At 42.4% G+C, this 27,133-nt stretch overlaps 2 protein-coding genes across 2 annotated transcripts; one reads left to right on the top strand and one right to left on the bottom strand.

Annotated features, from left to right (window-relative positions):
• The first annotated feature begins 2,954 nt into the window (after positions 1-2,954).
• On the top strand, positions 2,955-8,477 carry arpc2 (actin related protein 2/3 complex, subunit 2). The gene is made up of 10 exons (XM_023841867.2): positions 2,955-3,190; positions 4,570-4,604; positions 4,779-4,891; positions 5,685-5,730; positions 6,220-6,406; positions 6,546-6,639; positions 6,799-6,925; positions 7,031-7,131; positions 7,300-7,400; positions 8,211-8,477. Exons 1-10 carry the CDS (start codon positions 3,117-3,119, stop codon positions 8,230-8,232), a joined length of 900 nt encoding a protein of 299 aa, XP_023697635.1. The 5' UTR covers positions 2,955-3,116; the 3' UTR covers positions 8,233-8,477.
• Positions 8,478-20,157: 11,680 nt separating this feature from the next.
• On the bottom strand, positions 20,158-21,153 carry LOC111859324 (G-protein coupled bile acid receptor 1-like). The gene has a single exon (XM_023841869.2). The coding sequence runs from the start codon at positions 21,151-21,153 to the stop codon at positions 20,158-20,160; it is 996 nt and encodes a 331-aa protein (XP_023697637.1).
• Between the last annotated feature and the right edge of the window lie 5,980 nt (positions 21,154-27,133).

Genomic DNA, 27,133 nt, shown 5'->3' with positions numbered 1-27,133 from the left:
ATCTCCCCCTGCCTTACCTACCCTGCAAATTTCACATTTTCAGATTAGAACCTGTGGACCGCAGAAACACTTTTAGAGAATTTTGGGCAGAAAGAAATAAATATAAAAACAACATGGATCCAGCACATCTGTTGTTTGGACCCCAAATAAGTAGTGATGTTATGTCACGCCATGTTCGAAACCCCATTTAGAAGCTGATTGTAATCATTTGAAGCATTCCTTCGAGACACAGGCCCCAAAACACCTAAATAAAAAATACAAAATTAGATCGGATTCCCAGTCTGTGATTGGAGGACATCACCTCATTGCAGTACAGTACAGATGACAAAAACTGTACTTCATGAACCATTTGCTGTATTTTTTGAGCCCATCAGATGGTGCTGTAAAAGAAAGGCTCAAAGCATGCCCCAAAGCAAGCCAAGAGCACCACCTAGTGGGGTCAAAAAAATACTGCAAATGTTTCATGAGGCATCGTTTTGCCCATCACTACACTCCAGGTTAGGTCAGGTCAGGATGGAGAGTATACATTGGTATAGCACATTGCTGCTGCCACCACATAACAAAATGCCTCTGGAGATGCCTCACAGTCTCTGGACCGCATGACCCTGCCCAACACCTATTCCATGCAAGCACTGAACTGAATTGGAGCAAGAACACAACCCCTGACAAACCCCAGAATACACTTGCAATGCAGAGGTTCTGCCTCCACTCTGCACAGCATTCAATGTACCGGTATACTGGCTAATACTGATGGCAAAAGGAACTATTTGCTGTATTTTCTGACCCCACTAGATGGTACCCTCTGTTCAAAAAAGGGCTCGAAGCATAGAGAAAGCAAAGTAAGAGCACCATCTAGTGGGGTCAAAAAATAGAGAAAATGGTTCATGAAGCTTCATTTGGCCATCACTAGTGGCCAGCTATGACGTCCAGCAACGATTGAGGGGATCCCGCAAAGCCTCAGGATGTCCCACAGCTTTACAAAACCAACAAAGGCTGCAAAGACACTCTGCCGATATTTGCATGAAAACCCTCAGTGCCAGGATGCGGTTCATGGTAGACTTCCTAGCCGTAAAACCAGACCACTCCAGTCATTGGTAGACGAGCGAATGATCATGGATCCTGTTGAGGATTACCTGAGCAAGGGCCTTGCCTGGCATTGAGTGCAGTGTTTAACCCCCCCCCCCCCCCTCATAGTTGCTGCAATCCAGCCAATCACCCTTCCCTTTCCAGATAAGGACAACAAGTGCCATTTTCCAGTCGATTGGGATGATGCCCATGTTCCAAATGAAAGCAAAATTTGCTTGCAATGACAGTAGGACAGCCTTACCACTAACCTAGAGAAGTTCATCCTGGATACCACAGATCCTTGCGGCCTTCCCTACCCCCAGCTGGTTCTTCACCTATGCAAATTCAGTGAGTCTGGGTGATTTACAGCTAATCAAAGGATCATGCCCAGTAACCATGGACCCAGAGATGTCCAACATTCTAGCTGGAGGATCAGCCTTAAACTGCTGATCAAAGTAGCCAGCCCAGCAGGCCATAACTACAGTGTCATCCACAAGGACTGTTCCAGCACCACCCTTGTGACCTCCAGAGGAATAGATTTGGATGTGCATAATGCTTTGAATCCTCTGTAAGCAGGACATAGGTCACTGACTATTCTTCTCAGTTCTTGGTACAGCCCGGAGTTGCCATCAAGCCATGCGTTGTGACTTCTTTTGATAATACCCAGGATGCCCTGCAAAATGAAGCACCTCCTGCTGGAAACACTTACAATACCTACACAACCCTCAGCAACCTTTAGAGCAGGGTTCTTCAAATCTGGACCTCGATTCCAGATCCAGGCCTTGTTTTCAGTTCTCCCAGGTAGTTAGTTTAATAATTAGTGATTCTGATTGGTCAGAGGCTTCACACCTGGCTCACAGGTAAAGGAAGGCTGGAAAACCAGCAGTGCTCAGACCTCGAGGACCGTGATTTGAATAATAGGGCTTTAGAGTCTTATCAGAAGTCATGCCCATGCCTGCGATTTCCTCACACACTCTGTGGACAAACTCATTAGAAATAGCCCGAACTGGAAATCTGATCTAGCAGCACCTGCAGTACATTTCAAAGTTATGAAACCATTCTGAACCTCAGTTCTTTGTGAAGTCTTGCCTTATGATTGTCTTGCACTGAGCCAAGGTGTTACTACAATGTAGTCTACTGATGGACAAAATGATGCTTCATGAACCATTTGCTGTATTTTTTGACCCCACTACATGGTGTTCTTGGCTTGTTTTGGGGGCATGCTTTGTGGCCTTTGGGGTAAAAAAAAAAATACGGTAAATGCTTCATGAAATGTCGTTTTGTCGATCACTACTGTAGTATGTTTCTGGGCTCTTGGGACCATCCTCTCTCACCTGTTATTTTATTTATTTGTTTGTTTGTTAAGCCACAACATTTATAACAAGGAGTTGAACTTTAGGCAAAAGCAAGAAAAATAGTTCCTTTATCAGCTTCATCTGGCGTGTATAATAATACAGCGATAATGCAGCGATTTCGTCATTAGTTTTAGTACGATCCACATCCAACATTACAACAAAGTGAAGGCAACCTTTAAAGTTTAAGTTTAATTATGATTTATCACACGTATGTTGTTATTTCTATACATACTTTCATTAATTCATCCATTTTCTGTATCGCTTGTGCATTTCTGGGTCGTGGGGGACCGGAGCCGATCCCGGAAACAACGGCGCAGTTATTTATTATTTGCTTTGTTGAGCTCTCTTTGGCCAGCAGATGTCCCTGTGGTACGATGCGATTCGAAAGCTCTTTTTCCGAAATATTTGTTTCAGTCTCTCAAAAAAACGTTTCTACCAAAACTAAAAAAAGAAATATATTTTGAAGTCAGTGACATTTACATAAAAAAACACATAAAAAATAGACACATCCGCACAGGCGCGATATTGAACAGCTTTGCGTGGGTCCTCAGAGCACAGAGCGGAAGTAGCTACCTTCGCTTCGCGATAGGGGTACAATAGGAAGACCGATCGCGAAAAAATAAAAGCCCGCTTAGTGTGTATTGCCAAAATAGTGAAATAAAGGCTTTTTTACAGTGCAGCTCACTTAGTTCTACCATGATCTTGCTGGAAATCAACAACCGGATTATAGAAGAGACGTTGTCTCTGAAATTTGATAGCGCGTCCAATGGGTGAGTAGTTGAGCATTTTTACCATTTGCCTGTTTTTTAACCGGTTTTCAGTCCGTAATTTATTGTTATTATTATCGTGTTTCGCGCACGGACTGTGAAAGTTGCAGGCTCAGTCTTCTGAAAAACGCTAGATGTAAAAAGGTTGAATCCGCCCTGATCGTCATTGTCAGTCGCCGGATAGTATGGGGTGTGTCTATTTAGCAGATAGCCTAGCTTCCTAGATAATCGGGCAAAAAAGTGAAGGGAATTCATGTTAAATTAGCTAACAGCCATTTTTGGTTGTTGAACTTGTGCGTTATTTGTATTTGGGGGGGTTATATTTCGGTTTACTAGACGATATGAACGTTTTAACAGCGGATTGATAACTGTTCGTTTCCCCAAGAGACAGTGTAAAATCGGCCATAGCAAAAACCCGGACAATGGGGGCTAAGTAACCGAGTCAGCTAATGTAGTATTTGGGTTGGATTGATGGACGTTTTCGACCGGCTCGTTTAAACGGCCGCTTGACAGTGTGTCTGCTGAAAGACTTCCGCATTTCAGATGCACGACACTGGCAGCCCGGACTCCGCCATCCGGCCAAATGTAAACCCTGTGTCCATACACAGTTATAAAACAGTATAAAATTAAGTTGCCATATCGCTTTTATTATCCTTGTCTGTACGATAATTAAGTAGTATTCGAGGAACTGAAAACCATTTTTGGACACATTCCGTCTGTTAATATTTGACCAATGCAATAATTTAGGGCCGGTTTGTAGGTGCATGTTTTTCGTGTTTGAGAAAGTGCCTTTGGGGGGGTTATATACGTGTTTTAGCGGCTGGATTCCAGCGTGCATTCCTGCATTCCGGCATCGGGTCTGGACATGCGTACAGTCCGCAATCCAGGCCCTCGACTTTTCCCTGTTACCCGAGTTTACAGACGCTTCTTCTCCCCTCTTCATATCAAGCATTGTGATCAGGGCTCAGACGTTGACACGGCGGTCTCCTTCATTTGCATAGCTATGCACTTGATGCCAGAGGCCTAAATCTCTTTTTTTTAGTCTTGATATTACTCACTGTGTACAGTATCTGTGTTATATGGAGGTTTACTGGAAACAAGATATTGTTGTACAAGTCCTTCAAACTGATCATACCTCCTTTTTAAAATATGGTCTAGTGAGATATTAATTTGTTTGCCAGACAAGGACATGTGATAAATGAGGTGAGCTAAAAAATCCTGATGTTTTCACACTAGCTTATGTAGTGTACTGCCACAGCCTACAGAGTGATGCATTCCACAGGTTATTGGTTGTGTATTCTGGTCTGTTACATCAGGTCCTTTTTAATGTATATACCTGTGGTCAGTTTCTCTTCATGAAACGTCCTTTGTTTTCTTTTCAGAAACAAGCCTGAAGCAGTGGAGGTGACATTTGCAGGTAACTTTAGATGCTTGTTTAGCATCGTCCCCATTCTGCTTTGACCGGGATAAGAAGGTGCAAATTAATCATTTATGTTTTTGCAGCTGTGGGTTTAGTTCATCGTCACCCTCTGTCAGGTGCTTTTAAGCCAGACCACAGACACTGATCATAAGGCTCTTCCTTACGCCGTAGATTTCGATGGTGTGCTTTACCACATCTCCAACCCCAATGGTGACAAGACCAAGGTGATGGTCAGCATCTCCCTGAAGTTCTACAAGGAACTACAGGAACATGGTGCTGACGAGGTACGCTGCCAACATAGCGACCTGAGCGGACATCATGGGTACCACCAGCTTATCAGATTTTCACACATTGAATAAAGTATAAAATGCTTCCCCATTCAGCACTATATTAGGAAGATGAGCGTGCAGCTGTAGGGGCTGGGAGGCCCTTATCCAGAGCGGGTGTCTCGCCATGTAAGGAAGAAAGCAGTCACTGTGGTTTCTGATTGAGACAGGAAGTAAACTGACTCATTGCTGGCCAGAGAAACTGCCTGTTTTCTTTTAGATTGAGGCTGAAACTAAAATTGAGTGAAAGGAAGCCTCGAAACCTGCAGCGCATTGGCTTGCTATCCTTCGTCAATCGCCCCATATCTGTCAACAAATTAAAAAAATTAAAAAAAAGAAAAATGCTTATGTTTCAAAGGAATTGATGTCTGACCTTTTTCAGTCCAGTCACAGTATATTGATTGCTTGCTTCTCGAAGCCTATTTATTTAAAAAATCTGTCTGTGTCAGTGAATCAGAAACATTCAGGCCTCGGATGGATGGATGGATGGATGGACAGATGTACATCATTTATGCAAAGGAACATAAAATGCACAGCTACATGCTGCAAAATGCAGGACAGAGTGAGAGCTTATTGTTTTACAGTGTTCATTTCCCAAATCACTGGGAAGTTACTTGACAGAGTGGGGGAAAAAAACACATTTATCACCACCCTCCTTTATTTTCAAGTTTAATTGTTGCTTGTTTTCCGAGAAACACAGTGAAATTCTGTAATGTTGATGATAATGCAGCGACTCTCTCTTGCTCTCCAGCTTTTAAAGCGGGTGTATGGAAACTACTTGGTGTCTCCAGAGTCAGGTAAGCGCTGGGGTTATAGCACAGCCTGAGCTCGCTTTGAGTTTATTACCACTGGTCAAAGACAGTCAGATATCTGTAAAATGCTCATAGTATGTTTTTACTATTAGTGTGTGTGCTCTGTGGTGGACTGGCATCCAATGTAAGGTGTCCCCCGCCTTCTCTGACCTGTGGTGTTTTCCACCACTCAATCCTTGGGGGGCCCCCTGTTGGCCACAAGCAGTCACTACACTAAATTTTAAACACATTTTTATTTAGGAGATACTAAAGCAGCATATTCTTTGAACCAGCTAGCAAACTATGACCTTCTTACTGTACTTTTGAGCTGTTTAGTCTTTGAACCATCTGGGAGGTGGCAGAAAGAACAAACCCGCTCCTGTATTTGAGAGAGGCTCCAGGCTCATAATGTGACCCTGTACTGGATGGATGGATGGATGGGCACAGGTATACAGGACTGCCCTCCTGATATGTGCCCTGCTCCTCTCCCAAAAGGCTACAACGTGTCCCTGCTCTATGACCTCGACACCCTGCCGGCCAATAAGGAAGAAACCATCCACCAGGCAGGCATGCTGAAGAGGAACTGCTTCGCTTCCGTGTTTGAGAAGTACTTCAAGTTCCAGGAGGAGGGTCGCGAGGGCGAGAAGCGGGCTGTCGTTCACTACCGGGATGACGAGTCCATGTAGGTTCTTGGCGGGCAGCATGACGATGTTGCACTCAGTGTTAGCATGTGCCCATGTGTGTTCATGAAACGCTGCTTCCTGTTAAATAGTTAATAGGTTAGTGGGGATTTTTATTTTGCACCGTTTGTTTCCTCTCAGGTATCTTGAGGCGAAAAAGGACAGAGTGACAGTGGTGTTCAGCACGGTGTTTAAGGACGACGACGATGTCATTATCGGGAAGGTGTTCATGCAGGTGGGCCTGCTGGGGGTGCAATAACCTAAAGTGAATTTCAGATTAAAGTCTACATGGTCACATGTGTAGCAGTGTTCTTTTCACACACACGCACATCTGCCTGACCTTTGACCTCCTTACCTTTGGGGGGCGCTGATTGAATATTCTCAATGTCTGCAGGAGTTCAAGGAGGGTCGCCGTGCCAGCCACACGGCCCCCCAGGTGCTGTTCAGCCACAGAGAGCCCCCTCTTGAGCTGAAGGACACAGATGCTGCCGTGGGTGACAATATTGGCTACATCACCTTCGGTGAGTCGTTTTGAGACGCTCCGAGTGTACGGTGGTGGAGAGAGGCAGGCTGTCCATCTCTGCGAAAGCATCCAGTGCTGAGGTGCCTCTTGCTCTCACTTGCAGTGCTGTTCCCTCGCCATACCAGCGCCAACGGGCGAGACAACACCATCAACCTCATTCACACCTTCCGCGACTACCTGCATTACCACATAAAATGCTCTAAGGTGAGCCTGCCGCCGTCCGTGGCCATCTGGTGTAGATGCGGGGCACACGTCAGGCACGGTCTGGACGTGCTCGCTGTGGTTTCTGCACCAGGACCTGCCTGTGGCCTAGCTGTGGCCCCGCCCAGTTTACTGCCAGCCAATCACCCGCTGTCCCTCTTTCTCCATTAGGCCTACATCCACACACGCATGAGAGCCAAGACCTCCGACTTCCTCAAAGTGCTGAACCGGGCCCGCCCTGATGCCGAGAAAAAGGAAATGAAGACCATCTCGTAAGTACTCCCCCTCCCACCCCTGGGTCCACACCCGCTCAGCCTGCGGATGGGCAGGTCGCACAGTATGATGCTGGGGTCTGATTGTTATGCACACCTTTGCCTGTGATCAGATCTGAAGAGAGAACCAGGAATCAGGTTTAAATGTATAAAAAAAATCTTGAACTGAAATAGATGGACTTTAAAATCAAATAGACATCTGTCATTCGTGCCCAGTTCCTAAACTTACATTGTTATCATAGGAGTGTTTTAGATTTTTCTCAAGTAATTCTGAACTATTCGTTTGTGGTTGATTTACAAGCCGGGTGTTTTTTTATGTTGAATTTATAGTATTTTCAGCAGTTTGGCAATGTTGGGGCCTGATGGCATACTTTTAGATTAATAAAAATGTTTAATAGTACAGGGTCTGGTGTTCCATCAGAAGTCATTACACTCTCCTCTTATTTGGGACCAGTCATCCTGAGTAACAGTTACTCTTGTTTAGTTTCTAAGAAGATTGTGAAGTCTCTTAAATACTATTGGTGGTTTGTCTTTTTGAGTCTTGACTTCAGCTGTGCCTTTGTAGTGGGTGGAAAGCAACGGGAAAAATTGTCATGAGTCTCAGCTTTCCATTCTGAGGGGAATAAAGCATTTTAAAATTAACGAGACCATCGCCCATTCTCAGCAACTTGTATCACAGTTTGCAAAGGCTACTGGACAAATATAGAGCCACAGTGCATTACTATTGGTTGTGGTGCATGTGATCAGCTTCTGCAAAAATGCTTTTGATTGGTCAAGCTGCAGACTCAATGAACTGTGTCTTGTTTCCAGGGGAAAGACCTTCTCTCGCTAAGGATCGGACTGCAGACTTGGACTCGGCAGGGACTTGAGCAACCCGCCATGCCATGGTGGGCTCAGGGCTCTCTGCTTGGCCAGTGTCCCATTTCGCAGATGTTACTCTAGAATCGGCGAGTTTCATCATGAGAAACAAAACAAAATGAAAAAAAAAATCGAAGAGCATTCCTTGCTTTGCATAGTAAGATATATATGTATAAAGATATAAATGACCTTTTTGATACAATACAATCTTTTATTCCATTGGACGTTTGGTACTTAAGCCTTGCAGCCCCACTCCACCCCGCAAATATCACGCCAGCGTTTGCTAAAAGAGTGCAGCACCTCATTCATCTTCCCTTTTCTGTTCGGTTCTGAAGTGTAACCTCATTTTTACTATCACACGATGGTAGAAATAATAAATGAGTCTTTAAAAAAAATTTAAAGCGTCCTTGACTGAATTCTCCAGGGTCTTGACCAAGATTAGAATGAGAGTGAAACCATTTCTTAGTCAGTGTAAATGTGCTTTAGGGAAAGATGCAGGCTCCTATATTTCTCTTTATAAGATGAGAAGTATTTATTTTTACTTAAGATACTTGTTTGTGTGCCCCTGATTTAGGTGAAGAAACCAGACACAAACCACTTGTTGCTTAACTATTTCTGCAACCTTATTACTAAAGACCTTCATTTATCTTACCGACAGGGATGGAATTGGGAAATGGTTTTGTTAAAGAGAAGAGAAGTGTATTTCAAGGTGCAGCTAGTGGATGCTGGGCTGAGCCCTTTTAGGAGGAACTTCAGAATGTGGGGGAGGGAAAGTACTTGAGGTTACTGGCAGTTAGTTACCAATAGTTAGAAGAGACTAGTGATACTTAATTCAGCCCTTAACTTTTCACCTATCACATATAACTCTCCATGAGACACATTCATACTTGACAACAAGGTTGTGGGGTCAAAGCCCAGTGTCAGCCAGTATCCCACACCGCTGGGGGTTAAGGGCCTTGCTCTAGGGTCTAATGGCAGCTTCAGTCTTCCAGCCCTGGGCTTCGATCTGCTGAACTGGTAACAGGTATGGAGGATCTGCTGAACTGGTAATAGGTATGGAGGATCTGCTGAACTGGTAACAGGTATGGAGTCCTAACCGACTGTGTTAGACACCACCCCCCAATTAGTCTCAGGTTACTCCAGTACTCTGTGTTAACTTAGTCATTGACCCATATTTGCTTCTGATTGTCAGATGACCAGGCAGAGGTGCCCTGAAAACCACCCTAACTCATTGTTTGACACAGTTGGTATTTTTCAATGAGTTTGAGACCAGTAATTAAAAAAGATATTTAATTCTAAGGGATGGCTCGCAATAGCTATACTCCACTTGTAACACTGAGTATAACAGTTACTGAAGTACACGTACAGTACTGTACAATAGTCTTAGACCAGGGGTGTCAAACTGCAGTCCTGTGTAGTTTAGTTCTTTCCCTGACGATTCAGCTCAAGAGCTGTGTGGTAATTAGCACAAGAAGTTGAATCAGGTGTGTTAAACGAGGGGAAACCCAAAAATGTGCAGGACTCCGGCCCTCCAGCACTGGAGTCTGACACCTGTGTCTTAGACAGTTAAAGAGAATGATGTTTAAATGATCTTCATGTTGGTGTAAAGCTGTGATATTACGTGTCAAAGTGTGTCAGCTTAGCCATTTCAAACCTTCTCCTAAAGTCACACCAGTGTTTGCAGCGCCCGTCCTATGCACCCATGTGTTTTTTGACGATCACTATACCATCTTATCTGGCTAATCAATACCCCATTGAGATATTTTAATAATTAAGTCAATTCATTCATTGATCTGGTGGTGAAATGTGAGGTATACATGGAATGGATTAATTAGGTGGCCCTGAGGAGAGGTTTGGGAACTGAAGCGGTGTTCCTCTACCCATCCAACTAGATACCAGTTTATTATTTATTGTGTTCCTCTAAATTTGCATGTTTTAATGTTAAATAGTGTTTTGTTCTGAGAAAATATATACTTACTACCTAGATAAATAACCTTAAACGTTTTCTTTGACTCTCTAAGACTTTTGCACAGTACTGTATTTCTGATTATTTTTGCACAATTTCTGCATTGCTATTGCTTATTTTATATTTTGCATATTTGACTGTTGTGTATTCTGCTAAAACACAGTTTTGTATTTCTAGTTCGGTAACATCTATAGGCCTAACTAAGCTCCACAGCCTTTGTTGAACAGAGGGTCCATCTAGTGGAGTGTAGACAGCATTGCTTATAATGACAGTCAGTTAAAGAGCTGTAGCCGTAGATTAATCATCAGCAGGTATCGTTTAAAAGGTCAGAATAATGTGAACCTAAGGAACAAATTAGGTCTAAAAGATATTATAATCCAAACTGCTGGCTTTAGCAGAACAAGCACAATATTGTCATATAACCTGAAACAGTTAGTAGAAGGTCAAACCCAGGACTAGGGAATAAGAGAGAACCAGGTCAGAATTCCGCATTAGCCAGGAGTGACCAGTGAACACCACATTAAAAAGTGTATATCAAATATTAGCTGTCGCATACTGGGGAACACCTGAACAAAACCACCAGGAAGGCCAGCTCCGTCACAGGACTGACCCTGAACAAAACCATCAGGAAGGCCAGCTCCATCACAGGACTGACCCTGAACAAACCCATCGGGAAGGCCAGCTCCGTCACAGGACTGACCCTGAACAAACCCATCGGGAAGGCCAGCTCCGTCACAGGACTGACCCTAAACAAACCCATCGGGAAGGCCAGCTCCGTCACAGGACTGACCCTGAACAAACCCACCAGGAAGGCCAGCTCCATCACAGGACTGACCCTGAACAAACCCATCGGGAAGGCCAGCTCCGTCACAGGACTGACCCTGAACAAACCCACCAGGAAGGCCATCTCCGTCACAGGACTGACTCTGAACAAACCCATCGGCAGGGCCAGCTCCGTCACAGGACTGACCCTGAACAAACCCATCGGGAAGGCCAGCTCCGTCACAGGACTGACCCTGAACAAACCCATCGGGAAGGCCAGCTCTGTCACAGGACTGACCCTGAACAAACCCATCGGGAAGGCTAGCTCCGTCACAGGACTGACCCTGAACAAACCCATCGGCAGGGCCATCTCCGTCACAGGACTGACCCTGAACAAACCCATCGGCAGGGCCAGCTCCATCACAGGACTGACCCTGAACAAACCCATCAGGAAGGCCAGCTCCGTCACAGGACTGACCCTGAACAAAACCACCAGGAAGGCCAGCTCCGTCACAGGACTGACCCTGAACAAACCCATCAGGAAGGCCAACTCCGTCACAGGACTGACCCTGAACAAAACCACCAGGAAGGCCAGCTCCGTCACAGGACTGACCCTGAACAAACCCATCGGCAGGGCCAGCTCCGTCACAGGACTGACCCTGAACAAACCCACCAGGTAGGCCAGCTCCGTCACAGGACTGACCTTGAACAAAACCACCAGGAAGGCCAGCTCCATCACATCTGTTTGGCATGTGTATTGTATGTTCACCTGTGCTATATGATCTAGTTGCTATATGCACCAGAATTTCCCCCAGGGATCAATAAAGTTAATCTTAATTAACAGTAATTGTATTGTTCAACTTTCAGGTTGTTATTATTATAAGTCCTGCCTTTTTAAAAACCACAGTATCAATTATTATTATTATGCTTCCGTTGGGGTACATTTTCAGGAAACACAAAATTGCTTTTCACTGTTTTGCTGATGATCTTCAAATCCTACTGTCTATCCCAACAAATAGTCATCCATCTATTCAGACCTTGTTCAACTGTCTCAGAGATGTTCAAACATGGATGGAGATAAACTTTCTCAGTCTGAACAAAAACAAAACGGAAATTATTGTTTTTGGAAAGTCTGATCTCCTCAGTGGTTATGACCAGTGTTGGGGGTAACGCGTTACAAGTAACGTGCGTTACGTAATAATATTACTTTTCTTAAGTAACGAGTAATATAACGCATTACTTTATAAATTTACACATCAATATTTGAGTTACTTTTTTAAAAAAAGTAGCGCGAGTTACTTTTCTATTTTAATTAATTTGCTTAAAAAAATATTTAATTAAAACGAACGTAGTCACGTAGAATCACGCACTCAGTGCTGCTTTGAAAATGCATTCCGAGCTGACCACGCCCACCCTACGGCAATCATTGCGTCAAGGCGGGGATTGGCGGAAGCGCGTTACGTTTAGATCGTTTGAAACATGGCGGCTGGAGATCTGATAAGATCGTTGAATTCATTGGCAGATTAAGTGGAGCGTGAACAGAGAAATAATGTTTTTGAAGCATCATAGAAACACATAGACTGACTTGAATAATCTGATAAAAATTGAACTAAGGAATTCAGATCACTTGAGTAGTACAATTTCATTGTTCTCTAAAAAGTTATTAAACATTTTAAATGTTTAAGATCTGTCTTTTGCCCTAATATAACTTATTTCACAATGGCAATTATCTAGCCTATATTGCACTCTTTATTATCTCATTGGACAGTGAATTTACTTTATGTAGGCCATAGCCTACCAAAACAAAAATAAAAACTTAACAAACACATTAATTTTCAACTTTCAATAATTAATGTTGAGATTTTTTTTAAATGGCATGCATAGCTCTGAAAGTTCTGAGAATATTATATAATTCTATATTATTATTCTATATATGTGTTTTTAAAAGAAAATGAAATAATAATTCTAAGGCCTGAACAACAAAAAGCTTTAGCCAGGTAAGAAATAAGTAACGCAAAAGTAACTCAAAAGTAATATAACGCATTACTTTCCATAAAAAGTAACTAAGTAATGCAATTAGTTACTTTTTGGGGGGAGTAACTCAGTATTGTAATATATTACATTTAAAAGTAACTTTCCCCAACACTGGTTATGACAGTGCTATTGGCTCTCTGGCATCATATTCTCATCAGTCTGATAGAAACCTTGGGGTCATTCTTGAAGTAAGAATGAAGTAAGTGGGGTCACTCAGAAGTAAGGTCCAGCTTTTTCCAACTTCGACTTCTGAGTAAAGTCAAGCATTCCCCCTGAGCAGTTTGAGACAGTAATTCATGCTTTCATCTCGTCTTGATTACTGTAACTCGTTCTACATAGGTCTTAGTCAGTCACAACTTCAACAGCTACAAGCCATTCAAAATGCTGCAGCTCGTCTTCTGCCAGGGAAGAGAAAACGTGACCATATTACACCCATACTGGCCTCCCTACATTGACTTCCTATACATTTCAGGATCCAGTTTAAAATTGTACTCTTTGTTTTTAAAAGTTTAAATGGCCTGGCACCTGCTTACCTGTCGGAGCTCCTTGTTCCTTATTCTCCTTCCAGAGCTCCGCGATCCTCTGATCAGCAACTAAACTGAATATTCCCAGAGCAAAGCTGAAAGCCAGAGGTGGCAGAGCCCTGTTCAGTAGTAGCCCCCAGCTTGTGGAACAGCCTCCCCTTGCAGTTGAGAGCTGCTCAGAATCTTAATCATTTTAAAACCCGTCAGTTTTCATGTGCACTTTATTCCTCTTGATTTAGTTAAGCTGGCTTATTATTTTATCTATTAATTCTATTATTATTGTTGTTGTTGTTGTTGTTGTTTTTATTATTATTCTTATTATTATTATCTTATTGATTTGTGTCCTGTGGTATTTTATTGTATTAATGCTCACTGTATATGAACTATATACTGTACACTGTATAGTACCTACTGACTTGTTTACTATTCTTATACAGCACTTCGGTCAACAGAAGTTGTTTTAAATGTGCTTTATAAATTGATTGATTGATTGATTGATTGATAAAGCAATACCGCAATACAGCTAGTTATTTCAAGATGAAATTCATACGACTCACCACAAGTGCACCAAGTGCACGTCAATGATGCAAAACTCATTTCTAGAACTATGATACTCTGCTGAGAGGTCGAGTTCCATATCTAGTACACTGGGGCCCCTTGTGGTTCACACTATCCCATAATTTTCCAGATGGTTTTATTTTTTTCTAAACCTTCTGTACAGGCCATCAAGGAATGTAGTCCATTATAACTAAAGTATACAAGACATAGCCATGCCATCTTCCCCAAACAAGGACCCACTGTTCTCTTCTCAACAGTGCAGGGACAGCTAGCCATTAACCTCAATGGAAGGGCTCCCTTCTGTCATCAATCCCATGCTTGGTTTTTTTTTTAAACACCGGTGCTGCTCAGTCTGGTTCTGCTCAAAATAAGTGTGTCCAGAGCAGCGACAGATCAACCTCTGACCGGTATGAAGATAAGATCCAAAAGAAAGCAAGGATTAACCTGTTTTGTGCTTACTGAGATGGTGAGAAGATTTTGGACGGTTATTTTCACATGACTGTCAACAAACAGCTTTCCTTCACAATGTTTTGAGATGTTTGAACCTAAAATCAACATCAGAGTCAACTTTATTGTCATTGTGCACATGCACCACAAAAGGAGGTAGTAGACTCTCTCAGTGCAAGAATCACACTTAGTAATAGTAATAAAATATGTCTAATAGAAACCTGTTAGACTTTAATTTCTTCTGCATAGTTGCTCCTGGAATATTTGTAATTTCTAGTTGGAATGAATGTGGCAATTTGGGATAAATCAATAACTCTCTGTCAGTTTATTTTGGCTGTTGTGAATAGGAACAGATGGTTGTTACCTGAAGGATCTTGCCCTGGAGCTCCCAAAGATGGGGCCCAGCTCAGGTCCAGCTATGTCACCTTAATATTTCTGGCAGTGGAGATTGTCCTTGGACATGTCACTGTCCTGCGCAGACTTTGGAGACTTGGCTTTCATCATCTTGGAGTTTCTCTGCATAGGAATAAACCTCTGCGACATGAAACATTCTTGCTCTGACTGGTTCATAAAAATACGTTTTATCATTGGGTTCTATGTTTCGGGTTTTGTGTTTTCACTCATATATTGTTTGGGGGTGGTGTGTGGCTCAGTGGGGTAGGACACTCTGCCTGCATTTGGAAGGTTACTGGTTCAAATCCCCAAAGTGGGCAATTGATTTTGCTGTTGGGCTTTTTGCTTTTTTTTTTTTTTGGGCTGTTGGGATTTTGCTTTCTCCTTTTGCTTTCAGTGAATAAATATACTGTAAAGCCTTAGCACTGAATCTCTATGATATTAATTACTTAGTGGTGCTATGGATCTGGATTGAAAAGAAGTGATGTCACCTTATTTCGAAGCTGAGCATTGTTCATGGTATTAGTCTTCGTCGAGTTCACATTCAACATTAATTAGATTCACCTGGACACTGAATTTAGTCTGTAGGGTCCTTCTATTTCTTAACCTAAATTATAAGTACATAACTGGAATATATGTGTATGGCTGGGCATCTTAGCCCTCTGTACAAGTGGCCAGAAGGTCACTGGATTGAATCCCATTCTTGAGAGAAGAGTCTTGTGTCCATGAGCCCTCTACAAGGCCCTTAAGGACCACCCCCACCCCCAAAAAAAGTTCCAAAGTTGCACGTAGACACAACGAGATGGATTTGCGATATAAGGTCGGGTAATTGTAATCTTTATTGCAAACATTAGCTACATTCATCACTTTTCCTGGAAGGGCTACAAAGTAAGGGAGTTATTTTTAGGTGATGCTAGAAATGTTTAAATTTGGCCCAGCCGCGGATGATGCATCGCTTTCCTGCTGTCGGGTCGGCAAGAAGACTGGGGGCTTCTTCACAGTGGGTCAGTCAGCCGAGACAATTACCTGTATGAGCTGAAGTTTCGCAGAGTGCCTTAGACAGTGTCCCGCCGTTCTTCTCGCGGACACACTCCCGTACGTGGATGAGCCTGTGCTAGCCAGTAATCCGTTTTCCTGTGACGTAAATATTCAGGCATTTCTTTTCTGCACGCCATCAGCGGTGACTAACTTGAGTAAGTTCTCAGGGGTCACATAGATGTCTTTATTTGAAGTAAAAACAAACCATCTCACCTCCGTGTTAACGTCGAATTGTTAGCGTAAGAAGTTGCGCAGAACGCTTTTAGACATTCGCTGACACCACTTCTTTGTACTCTAATGACCAGATGTGCAAAATAGTGTAAAACTGCAGGTAAATTAGCCATCATACCATTCTGCTGGTGTATACAATGATGTCCTCCAGTATGGTTAAGTGTTTAAATTGGCATTGAGAACCTGTCTGCACACAACTTATAGGCCTACCTGCCATTGCAGAACTAGTGCCCAGTATTCACTGGTTAGTATCATGATAAGGATCTTTAGGTTCTCGGTATATAGTATTGTTCTTTGCAATAAATAAAAAGACTATTTATGATTTTTAATAGTTTAAAAACTCTGTGCGGTCTCCCGCGTGACATAAGCTTAGATTCTTCGTGCTCGCGGATATCTGCAGGGATTTTCCTGATTTAGTTCGCTGCATTTTTCCTTGCTGACTACTTTTTCATGGTGATGTGTTATGGAAACGATTGCTTCCCCACTGAAACAATTCTCTCCGTATTGAAATTTATTTGCCAAGTCTCTGAGCGCCACGTACTTCTGAGTGTTATAGTAACTACTTCTGCTTGTGATTCGCTGTTTTAAAGGAATTAATCACATACAGACATTCTTACAGTCAAAGAGCGTCTGTTCTAAAAATATATAGCCTTTATTAAAACAATATTTTTCTGCTCTAAAACCATGTTTCGAGCTGTTTCAGATTTAAGTAGTTAGTTAGTTTGAATTTAGCTATAGCTCACGGCAGATAAATCTAGATATATGAGGTTATTAGATCTTAGTAATGCCCGTGCAATTGTCAGAAAGTGCTGGATCATACAGTGAAATTTGTGATCCAGAGTAGGGAAGTAACACGGTATACAAACAAGACACAGGGCAGAAACCTCTGGCTTTACACATGATGAGTTTATTGCTGGTGTCCTGCTCCATCTTTTCAAACGACCATTCTTCTACGTGTACCAGGGACACGTGTTACAACAGAATCTTCTGAGACTATTGAATAGCAGAGAGACAGCTGCCTAAAAGGGGCCTTTCTTTAAAAATGAGGTAGATTCACAGCAAACATTCTTTCTTGGGATACCGTACCCACTGATGTAACATTGTTAACATAAATGCATCATATGTTCATTATTCCAAAATACATATCACTTACATTAATACTGATCTAAGCATTTCATTATAAATATAATTACACCTTAATGAGTATTAATGAGTATATATTACCATATACCATATCGGGTATCTGAGTCCTTTCCGAGTGCAGCTGAAGCACTTACAACTGTGAGTAAGAAGGTAGATAGCAGAGCTGTTTTTCTGTTTTACATTGTTTTCAGTTGTTATTTTTTAACACATATGTGACTATCACAATGGTCCCCTCTGCATCGCGACTTTCCCCGCCGCGGTTTCAGTAGGCCTTTATCACGGGGTAGAGGGATAAGAAATTCAAAGAGGATTTTTTTGAGAGGTTTGCGAAAGCAGACACACAAAAAAATCAGTAACTCATAAATGCGTAAAATATATGTACTGGTTTGCAGGACGCCAAGCGTGTTTAGGACGGCCTCTCACGTGATAGCCGGCAGTGATCTTTGTATCCTGCGTTTCTCCCATTTTCGCACAAAAATTTTTACATGATTTTTTTTCAAATGGGGGGGAGGGGCTCTGCCCCTAACTCAGTGTTGAAGGGTCGACTGTAAATGACCGCACATTACTATCAAACGTAATGCATGGTACCGCATTTTCGTATTTATTACCTAATAACAAAGTAATTTCGGTAATCGGTTCTCTATCATGCTGGAGTGTTCGGGAGATGAATTTGTGCTCCTTGGACAAACCTGGAACGAATTAGAAATGAAGGAAATAGCTTTCTTATATTCCACTTTAGGCGGCTTCTCAGAACCGCTTGCACTCAGATAATGGGGTGTAGACAGTGTACACACGATTAAATGGATTACACAACTTGTTGATAATGCAGTTTCAAATAATACTTCTGCAAAAGGAGAATTTGCGAAAAGTTTGTGAAGTATTTCTGACAGAAACAAAAAATGGTTGAAGTTAGTGTTTATGGTCGGCCTAACCTCTTATAACATGTTTTTATTTAATTTTTTTAGTAAAATACTGGACAATAGATTTAGAAATGTTGGCACTACTCAGAAAATTTTACAAAAGTACAAAACACATATCAGACAATGCAAAGTCAAAAGCAGCTGTTTAGCATACGTTGAAAGTATGTTGTATGTAACCATGTATAATACAGAGTAATGGTTTCTGTACCAGTTCAAATTCTAAAGCATTTCTTTACAGAATAATGTAGGTATGCACAGTGCTTAAAGTGGGGAAAAAACAGCTGCTAGTACTCCTCTTGTTATTCAGTACCAGGTGCTGGTACTCCCCTTGTTATTCAGTACCATGTGCCAGTACTTCCATTCTTATTCAGTACCAGGTGCTAGTACTCCTCTTGTTATTCAGTACCAGGTGTTGGTACTCCCCTTGTAATTTAGTACCATGTGCCAGTACTCCCATTCTTATTCAGTACCAGGTGCTAGTACTCCTCTTGTTATTCAGTACCAGGTGTTGGTACTCCCCTTGTTATTCAGTACCAAGTGCGGGTAGTCCCCTTGTTATTCAGTACCATGTGCCAGTACTCCCATTCTTATTCAGTACCAGGTGCTAGTACTCCTCTTGTTATTCAGTACCAGGTGTTGGTACTCCCCTTGTTATTCAGTACCAAGTGCCGGTAGTCCCCTTGTTATTCAGTACCAGATGCCAGTACTGCCATTGTTATTCAATATCAGGTGCCAGTACCCCCCTTGTTATCCTTGTTGATATTCCCCCTGTTAGGGCGCTTTTCCACTGCACAAGGTATGGTATTTTCAGTACTCTCACTTTTCCATTGACTTCCAGTTGAGTACCAGTACTAAAAGTTCCAATATAAAAAGAGACAAACCAGCTTGGGTACTTCTCCGGTACTTCAGGGTGGGACTTGAAATGCCTTCTTTGTCAATTGGTTATGCAAATAGCCTGCCGCTAAAACACAATACAAACGCTGCCTTGAAAACAGTTGCGATATCAGATAATAATGATAAATGGATTAAAAAAATGTGATTTGGTCGTAAGAACATATAGATCTGGATGGCATGACAAGAAATTAAACAGTATTTTGTGGAATATACTAGCGATGTGATTTTGTTGTAATAAATATTAGGATATTTATAAAACGATTAAATTTCCCACAAACTTGTCTTGGAGTGATTTAAATTGCAAGGATGAAAATGATTATGATTCTCTTAGAGAACGTGCAGCGCTCATGCAACAGCAGTGGAGGTAAATTTTAAACTGATTTTTAAACATATATTGGGTATTCTATAAAAGGAAAAATAATTTAAATTTCAAAGCTTGCTAAGTTTTTTTTCCTATGTCAGAGTAACAGAGTAAAAATATTTTAGCGCTATAATGTCCGTATAGAATTGAACGTAAGAAAAAGCATTTTAATATAGCTGACTAGCAGTGTAAGAATTGCACGTGCATAACATGCGATGTTGGTATTAATATCGCACGTCATCCAGTCCTACTACACCCATTTTTCAAATTCAGTACAAAATACCTCGGTTGTGATGTCATTCTGCGCCGGTACCAGTTTTTACGGCAGTGGAAAACCAACACCTTGAAGTACCGTACTTTTGGTACTTTCTCGAAATACCAAAAGTTTGGTACCTGGTGCGGTGGAAAAATGCCCTTATTCAGAATGGGGGGCCAATACTCCCCTTGTTATTCTGTACCAGGAGATATTGACAGGTGGTGGTACTCTGAAGAGAAATTAAAGAGGTGCTGTTATTGTGTACCAGTGAGTACTGGGCTACTTCAAGCACTGGATAGGTTGGAAATAGGATGTCAGTGACTGCAGTTGCCGCGAAAACCAGTAATCCAAGTGAATTAGCGGGACTGACGTTCACAACTCAATTTCTTCAATGTTGCTTGTCGCCCGGCAGCGGTCCCAGAGATCACGGATGGCCCTGCGGGCAGAGTCAGTGTACTGTCGGTTGGCGAGTCCGAGGATGACGGGGAAGATGGCAGTGCTGCCGATGCCGGTGCAAGACAGGACGATGTGCGTGGTGGCACGTCCCTGGACCCCCCCGTGCTGTATGATGCCCACAGACACATGCAGGTAGGCAATGTAAGGCACCCAGCAAGCCAGGAAGGTGAGCGAGATGAGTGCCACGCATCGTGCGTACCGCAGGTTAAGCCGGTGCTCCTCGCCCGACGACCCTGCCCTCTCCACCGCTCGGTGCAACTTGCAGATCCCGCGTAGCTGCTCTCTCGCGATCCACAGAACCCGGCACGTCATTCCGACGATGGACAATATGGCGGGCAGCAGCACCCCATACACTTCCAGGTAGATGAAGGAGTTGGGGAACACACGCCGGTATGAGCAGCCCTCCACGCCCTTGGCCGAGCAAACCCCCACCGCCGTGCTGTTGTGGCCACAGCCAGCCCCCCTGTTGTTCCAGCCAAAGGCAGGCAGCGAGGCGAAGAGCAGCGGCGGAGCCCAGGCCACCAGCAGCGCCGCCGGGAACGAGCGGTGCACCCAGAAGCGGCTGTAGTGCAGCGGGCTGACGATGCAGACGTAGCGCTCGTAGTGCACCATCACCAGGTTGAACAGGAAGGACAGGAAGAGGAAGTTGGGGAAGATGTGCACCAGCAGGCAGGAGCTGAAATCCAGGTCGCGGTTGATGCCCATCCAGGGGATGAGGGGCAGCGCCACACCTGTGCACAGGTCGGCCACCAGCAGGCTGAGGAAGAAATAATTAGGGGTGCTGTGAAGCTGGCGGTTGTAGGCGATGCCCAGAAAGATGAAGAGGTTGGCCAGGACGATGGCGCTCGACAGGGGGATGGTGATATAGAAGATGAGTCGCTCCTCCGCCAGCAAGGAGTCATTGCGCGCCATGTTGTCGCCAAGAGCACGCTCTTCCCAGGTACCCGGGCACCGCGGCTGCCCATCCACACAGCAGGGGGTCGTGGGGACCGGAGAGGCGTCAGGGTGGGGGGCAGAGGGCCCCTTTCAGCTCCACCAGCTGAAGGACAGGATGAAAAACAAGAGAATGACAAATCAGAGTTTTACTACACCGGGCACGTGGAACCTGGGCAAGGAGCTGGATTTAGGGAGGGATAGAGCTGATGTCTGCACAAGTACAGCAGCAAGGTGGTCTGTTTATAAAAACCTGCACCTCAACCAGGAAAAAATGGGGTGTATCACTAATTAAATATACTTTATCTTTTAACATTTTTACAAATACCAATAGGAGATAATGGATTAAATGGTAACGCAAATAAACAGTAGAATACAAAAAATTAACTGCAAAATCATAAGAGAGGAAAAAGAAAATTGTCAGTGTATTTTCAGGATGTAGAGTACTGTGCAAAAGTCTTGGGAAGCCAAAGAAACTGATGTTAAAATGATCTTCATGCTGGTGTAAGGCTGTGATATATTGGTGTAAGGCTGTGATATGTTGGTGTAAGGCTGTGATACATTAGTGTAAGGCTGTGATATATTGGTGCAAGGCTGTGATATGCTGGTGTAAGGCTGTGATATGTTGGTGTAAGGCTGTGATATATTGGTGTAAGGCTGTGATATATTGGTGTAAGGCTGTGATATATTGCCTGGCAAAGTGTGTCAGCTTAGCCATTTCAAGCTCTCTCCTAAACTCACCCCAGTGTTTGCAGCCACCATCCAACATATTGGTTTATTTTTTTAACTCACTTAATTAATTAAAACTAATTTAATGAATTAAGTGATCTGGTGGTGAAATGTAAGGTATACATGGAATGGCTGAGGTGGCCCTGAGGAGAGGTTTGGGAAGTGAAGCGCTGTTCATCTAGCAGTCTAATAAGATATCAGTAACTTTTTGAAGAACATATTAAAATTTTACTACTGTAGTTTTTTATTGTTTTACTCTAAATTTGAATATGTTCTAATGTGAAATTGTGTTTTTTGTTCTAAGCAAAATGCACTTAATACCCAGATAAATAGCTTTATTGTGACTGCTGTACTGTATCTAAGCATATATCCGTTGTGACTGGCGGCCTAATATTCAGTGACGACGTCTATTCATTGGCGCTTTCCCGTCATATCCTAATGTTGATAGAGCTTAGTGTATACAGGCATATTCATCAAACTGGAGTACTGAACGTAAACTAGTGGCCAAAACTGTGGAAACACTTTAAATTTTTAGAGATTGCAGAACTTTATTCCCGTTACTCCAGTTACTTATTTAATTTTCCAGTGGGTGATATTTGTAAAAGAAACAAAAAAATTGTTTATAGTACCCACCGCAAATGAGAATTTATCGTTTTACATCCTTTACTTACTCAAGTGTTGCTGTTAATGCAAAAGCCTTTGAGAATAAACATTACCGCCAGTTTTCGTGTAGAAAATATTAAAGCTTAATCCAAAAAATGCTGGGTGTTTCCACAATTTTGGCCACTAATGTATAACCACGTCAGAGGCGTCAAAAACAATAAAGTCTCAGTTGTCCTAGTTCCTCAGTGATCATGCAGTTGTCCTTAGTTACGTTCACCTGCCCGATTATGGGATATTCACGAGAAAACCCTGTTTACTCCGACAGTCAGTTCACCGGGTGCAGGCAGATTAACGTAGCCATAAAAATCCTTTTTATCCCACATAAAGATATCCGTCAAAACTCAACAACCTGTCAGCTAAATGACTGTTGTAGGATATATAAATGACAAGCGACTCTTTTTTCCACTCTAAATCTTGTTTTGGGCCGGAGCACTCCCTCTGCACCTATAAGTAATCTGACAGGCTATATGAGCCATTTGGTGGTCTAGTAGGTAGTAACCGAAAACCGAACTACTGTTTAATAAGGCCGACGGACTCTATTGTGAGAACTCTTTATATGTTTATTGCTGTTCTGGCACCTTAACAATATCCAGGCTGGAAATATACATTCTAAAACGCAACAGCGCAAAGCTTCACTTAAGTACCCAACAAATGTTTAAATGTTTATAACGAATGGCTTTTGCAATAACAGCAACACCCGAGTATCCGAAAGCAAGATGTAAAACGACAAATTCTCATTTGCGGTGGGTACTAATTTAACCAGGACAATAAAACCCTGTTTGGTGTATTTGTGGAAAATAGAGCGCAATTCACTTATAAATATGTGCACATATGGCAGCAGACTGCAGTGAAATCATGTCAACATTCAAATACCAGATATCTAGACATTCTACAGGACTTCTCTGAAAGGATCAGTTACATTTATATTTATTTAGCAGAATCTTTGTACAAAGACGACGTACAAGCAATTAATTGATTCATATACAGCCAATCTCATATACTACAGTGCATTTTCACTACAGAACAATGCAATTATATACCTTTATAATCATATTACAAAAAACAAAAACACATAGGCGCTTAGATCATAGTTATTTAAGAGCAAATAGTTACATTTATTCATCGAGCGTATCTTGAAGATTAACTGTTTTAACTTTAATTTAAACTTTTTAATTAAATCTACGCAAGAGATGCAGAAGGCTACGCAAGAGCAAAACATAATGAAAATTACTACAAACGTTTAATAACTTTAGAGAACCTCTCTAAAATATCGATTATAACTAAAATAGTGTTTATTAGGCTAATTGTTATATGAAATTCACATAATACATTATATTGTGCATTTTAGCACTTCAGTCAATCTGAAAGCATTTAGTTATGTCACATATGTAGAGTAACTAAATTTAATATACTTCATCAGTTTTATAGATGCGTTTGTTTTCCCACTCAAAAACAATATATTGATTTTACGTTGGAATTTCAGGCATTCCAGGCTTAATTGTTAAATAGTTAAAAAATTACCTTCTCCTCAATCAGAAAAGTCCGCTGACGTACATAATAGCAAAACAACATCCAAGAGAATCACCTTTCCATCTTTATGCAAACAGGTGCAGATTAATTATGACAGCTATGATTTTAATTAATAAAAAGCGCAAAAATGTGTCCCATGTCCTTTTATTCCAGATTTGATTATATGAGGCGCATGTTATACGCTCTCTCTCGCTCTCTCTGTCTCTCTCCTTCAGAAACACCGTTTCCCTCCCGCTCTCTCTCTCTCTCTCTCTCTCGTTAAACCGTCATCCCTTCTAAATCCAGCAGCTGGGAATCACAGAACAATCACCCCACCCTTAATTCGTATGTGAAAATTCGTGCTTACTTAACTTATTTACAGCCCATCTGCTGTACAATGAATTTCAATTCGTATCCTGCAAAATACGCCGCTGAACAGGACAAGAAACTTTTTAATGAACTTAAACTACGTTTTATGACAGCAGTTGTTGATTTTTAGAAATATTAGTACACTTTGGAAAGTATGTGCCTAAAATAAAATTATGCAATAAAATAATTTAAAATAATAAAAATCTTTGTCTTTGCCTCGTGGTGGTAGAAAAATAGTCCATTCTTTTCTATAGAACATTTAAGCTGTCCATTAGTTTAAAAAGAGTCCTGTTTTCTTCAGTAACCATAGGAAATGCTCCACTAAATATTTTGTCATAATTAGAGATATGAATGTGGATGGTTTATCAGTGTTGTTAAAAAAATCAGCTACACAAAACAAACCACTTTCCCTATTAATCTGAAAACCAAACTTACAGTCAACAAAAACGTGTTGATGACTGATCTTATTGTATTATCATGTATTAATGAATCTTTGATGGTAGGTTGAAGAAACACCCCACGGGAACTTTTTTCATCTTCAGAATTGGCACATATTCAGGCATAATAATGATACTGTTGATAAAGATGCTGTCCACGTAAAGACTGCCAGACGCATTTGGTCAGGAACTTAAAGCACAGTGTCTCTGGTGTTTGAGCAGGTGCTGAAACATCCAAAACTGCATACTTGCTGTGTAGTTTGCAAAATCTAGTATGCGAAATAAGCAGTATATCCGAATCCTCTGTGTGGATGAGGCAGTAGGTGAATGGAAATGTGCAACTGCTGCAGTGATGGATGATGCACTGAGCGGAGGTACACTGCCCCACAAGATCACTGGAGCTGCAGCCATAGACAAAGAACGTTGCTTGCTCAGGAATTTCTGTCAAGACGGTGGAGGAAGTGCCATCCCTGTACATATGTCTGAAGGAAACAAATCCCAGTTACTTAAGCTGACTTGAATATGTATTTTTTTCATTGATAATTATTAACAGTTTTTAACTTTAGTGGTGGTCAAGTTGCATCACTAATAAACATCTGGGTCAGGTAATATGCACGGTGGCCACCAAAATATGTCCGATGCCATGCCATGCATACTGTCGTTATGCATACATACAGTACATACTACATTAACAGTCAAGTAGTAGACTTATATAGAAATTCAGTATATACTGTCTAAGTGCGAATTCGGATGCACCCCCAGTGTCCCACGTGCAGGGAGGGCAGGACAAACTAGGCTGACATGAGTATATACACCCAGGTGCCGCCGAGAGGGGGTGGTGCCCTGGTATTTGCCAAGCTGTAGCCTAGGATACTCTATGCATTAATCTACCCCTGCATGTTGGCATGGCTGAGATATAGACAAACGGCTTTGGGGTGAGACCCCCGGCTGGCAATCAGCTTCCAGACGGGGACCACTGGATACCACTGGATACTTTATAAAATATCCAGGGTTTGGCAAATCCTATAAGCAGTCAGTAAGCGGAAAGTACCTGCCCCCACCCCCTGTGCTAACTGAAGAAAAAAGTCTCTTAAGAAAAGTTATACACCAAACTCCAAACGTATAGATCAAACACTACCATCTGTACCATCTGTACACTGAAAGACTGCTGAACTTGGGACGTAATGTTTGAGAATCCATTTTTGGGCCTATTTACAAGCCCTGCTTATTCACCGTTGATGTCCTTTTAAAGCTAATCTGCTGTTTGCGCCACACACACGCAACAGATGCTGAAGCAGATCCCACCCTGCCATGTAGCGTACAAGACCATCCTTAAATCAGAGGACTTTCTCTGAGGGGAACCATCCTGGATTTATTTTATCTCCGAAACATAAATCCTGTCTCGCCACAATAATGTCATGTTGCGCTTATCTTCGCATTTTAAAAAAATATTTAGGGAAGCACATCCTGAGGAGTCCTGTCTGTTTGAGCTTGGGGCTCAGCCACACGTTTGTGATAATTCGTCATTCCACGGTCCGAGTCCGGACAGTCCAGAAGGCTCTCTGCCAAACAGGGAAAAACGGGTCAGGAGGTGCGGCATAACCGGGTGTCAGAACTTCAAGGGCGTAAGACCACTTCAAGTAGGATCCCTAACAGAAGACGGTGAAAAATAGACTTGGCCTTAGGGGTCAGCTTTAAAGGAAAAATCTAAGAACAGGCTTCAGGAAGATTTTGCTAAATTATTAAATAAATAAATAAATAAAGATAAAGGCTCGGTGCTCAGTTTCTATGTAAGCGTTCCCTCCCACATAGAAGCGCTTCAGACACAAAGACTACTTAACCAGGGACCCGCTTCTGCCGAGTTGGCATGGCAACACGAACAGCCCCACTCATTTCCTGGTTACGGGGCACACAAGCAGTCACTATGAAAACGCCATTTCGCTAAAGAGGAACGACAGCACGCTTCCACATTGATGAAGCAATGTTTGATTAAGGCGGAGGGAGAGAAAGACCCGGCCTATCAGTTTAACCTCAGTACGATTTAGTTAGCGCTTAGTAATTAGTACAGTGCGCATGCTGTCCGCCACGTGGCTGCATGATCATGCAGATATCGAGCATGTGGCTAGCATGTAAATCCACAACGTAGCGGCTAGGTATGTGACAGCCTCTCCTTTTACAGCGGCATTAACAGTGCGAGTGCCCCCCCATTCCTATTCCTATTGGGAAGCTGAATAACGAAACGGGGTCAGATG

This window comes from Paramormyrops kingsleyae, chromosome 16, assembly GCF_048594095.1.
Source record: "Paramormyrops kingsleyae isolate MSU_618 chromosome 16, PKINGS_0.4, whole genome shotgun sequence".
NCBI classification, from domain to species: Eukaryota; Metazoa; Chordata; class Actinopteri; order Osteoglossiformes; family Mormyridae; genus Paramormyrops; species Paramormyrops kingsleyae.
This window is presented reverse-complemented; position numbering and strand designations above follow the sequence as displayed.

Coding starts and splice junctions, on each gene's coding strand:
- arpc2 (XM_023841867.2), top strand. CDS start 3,117: ATGATCTTGCTGGAAATCAACAACCGGATTATAGAAGAGACGTTGTCT. Junction 3,191..4,569: donor TTTGATAGCGCGTCCAATGG/GTGAGTAGTTGA, acceptor TTTTCTTTTCAG/AAACAAGCCTGAAGCAGTGG. Junction 4,892..5,684: donor AGGAACATGGTGCTGACGAG/GTACGCTGCCAA, acceptor CTTGCTCTCCAG/CTTTTAAAGCGGGTGTATGG.
- LOC111859324 (XM_023841869.2), bottom strand. CDS start 21,153: ATGGCGCGCAATGACTCCTTGCTGGCGGAGGAGCGACTCATCTTCTAT.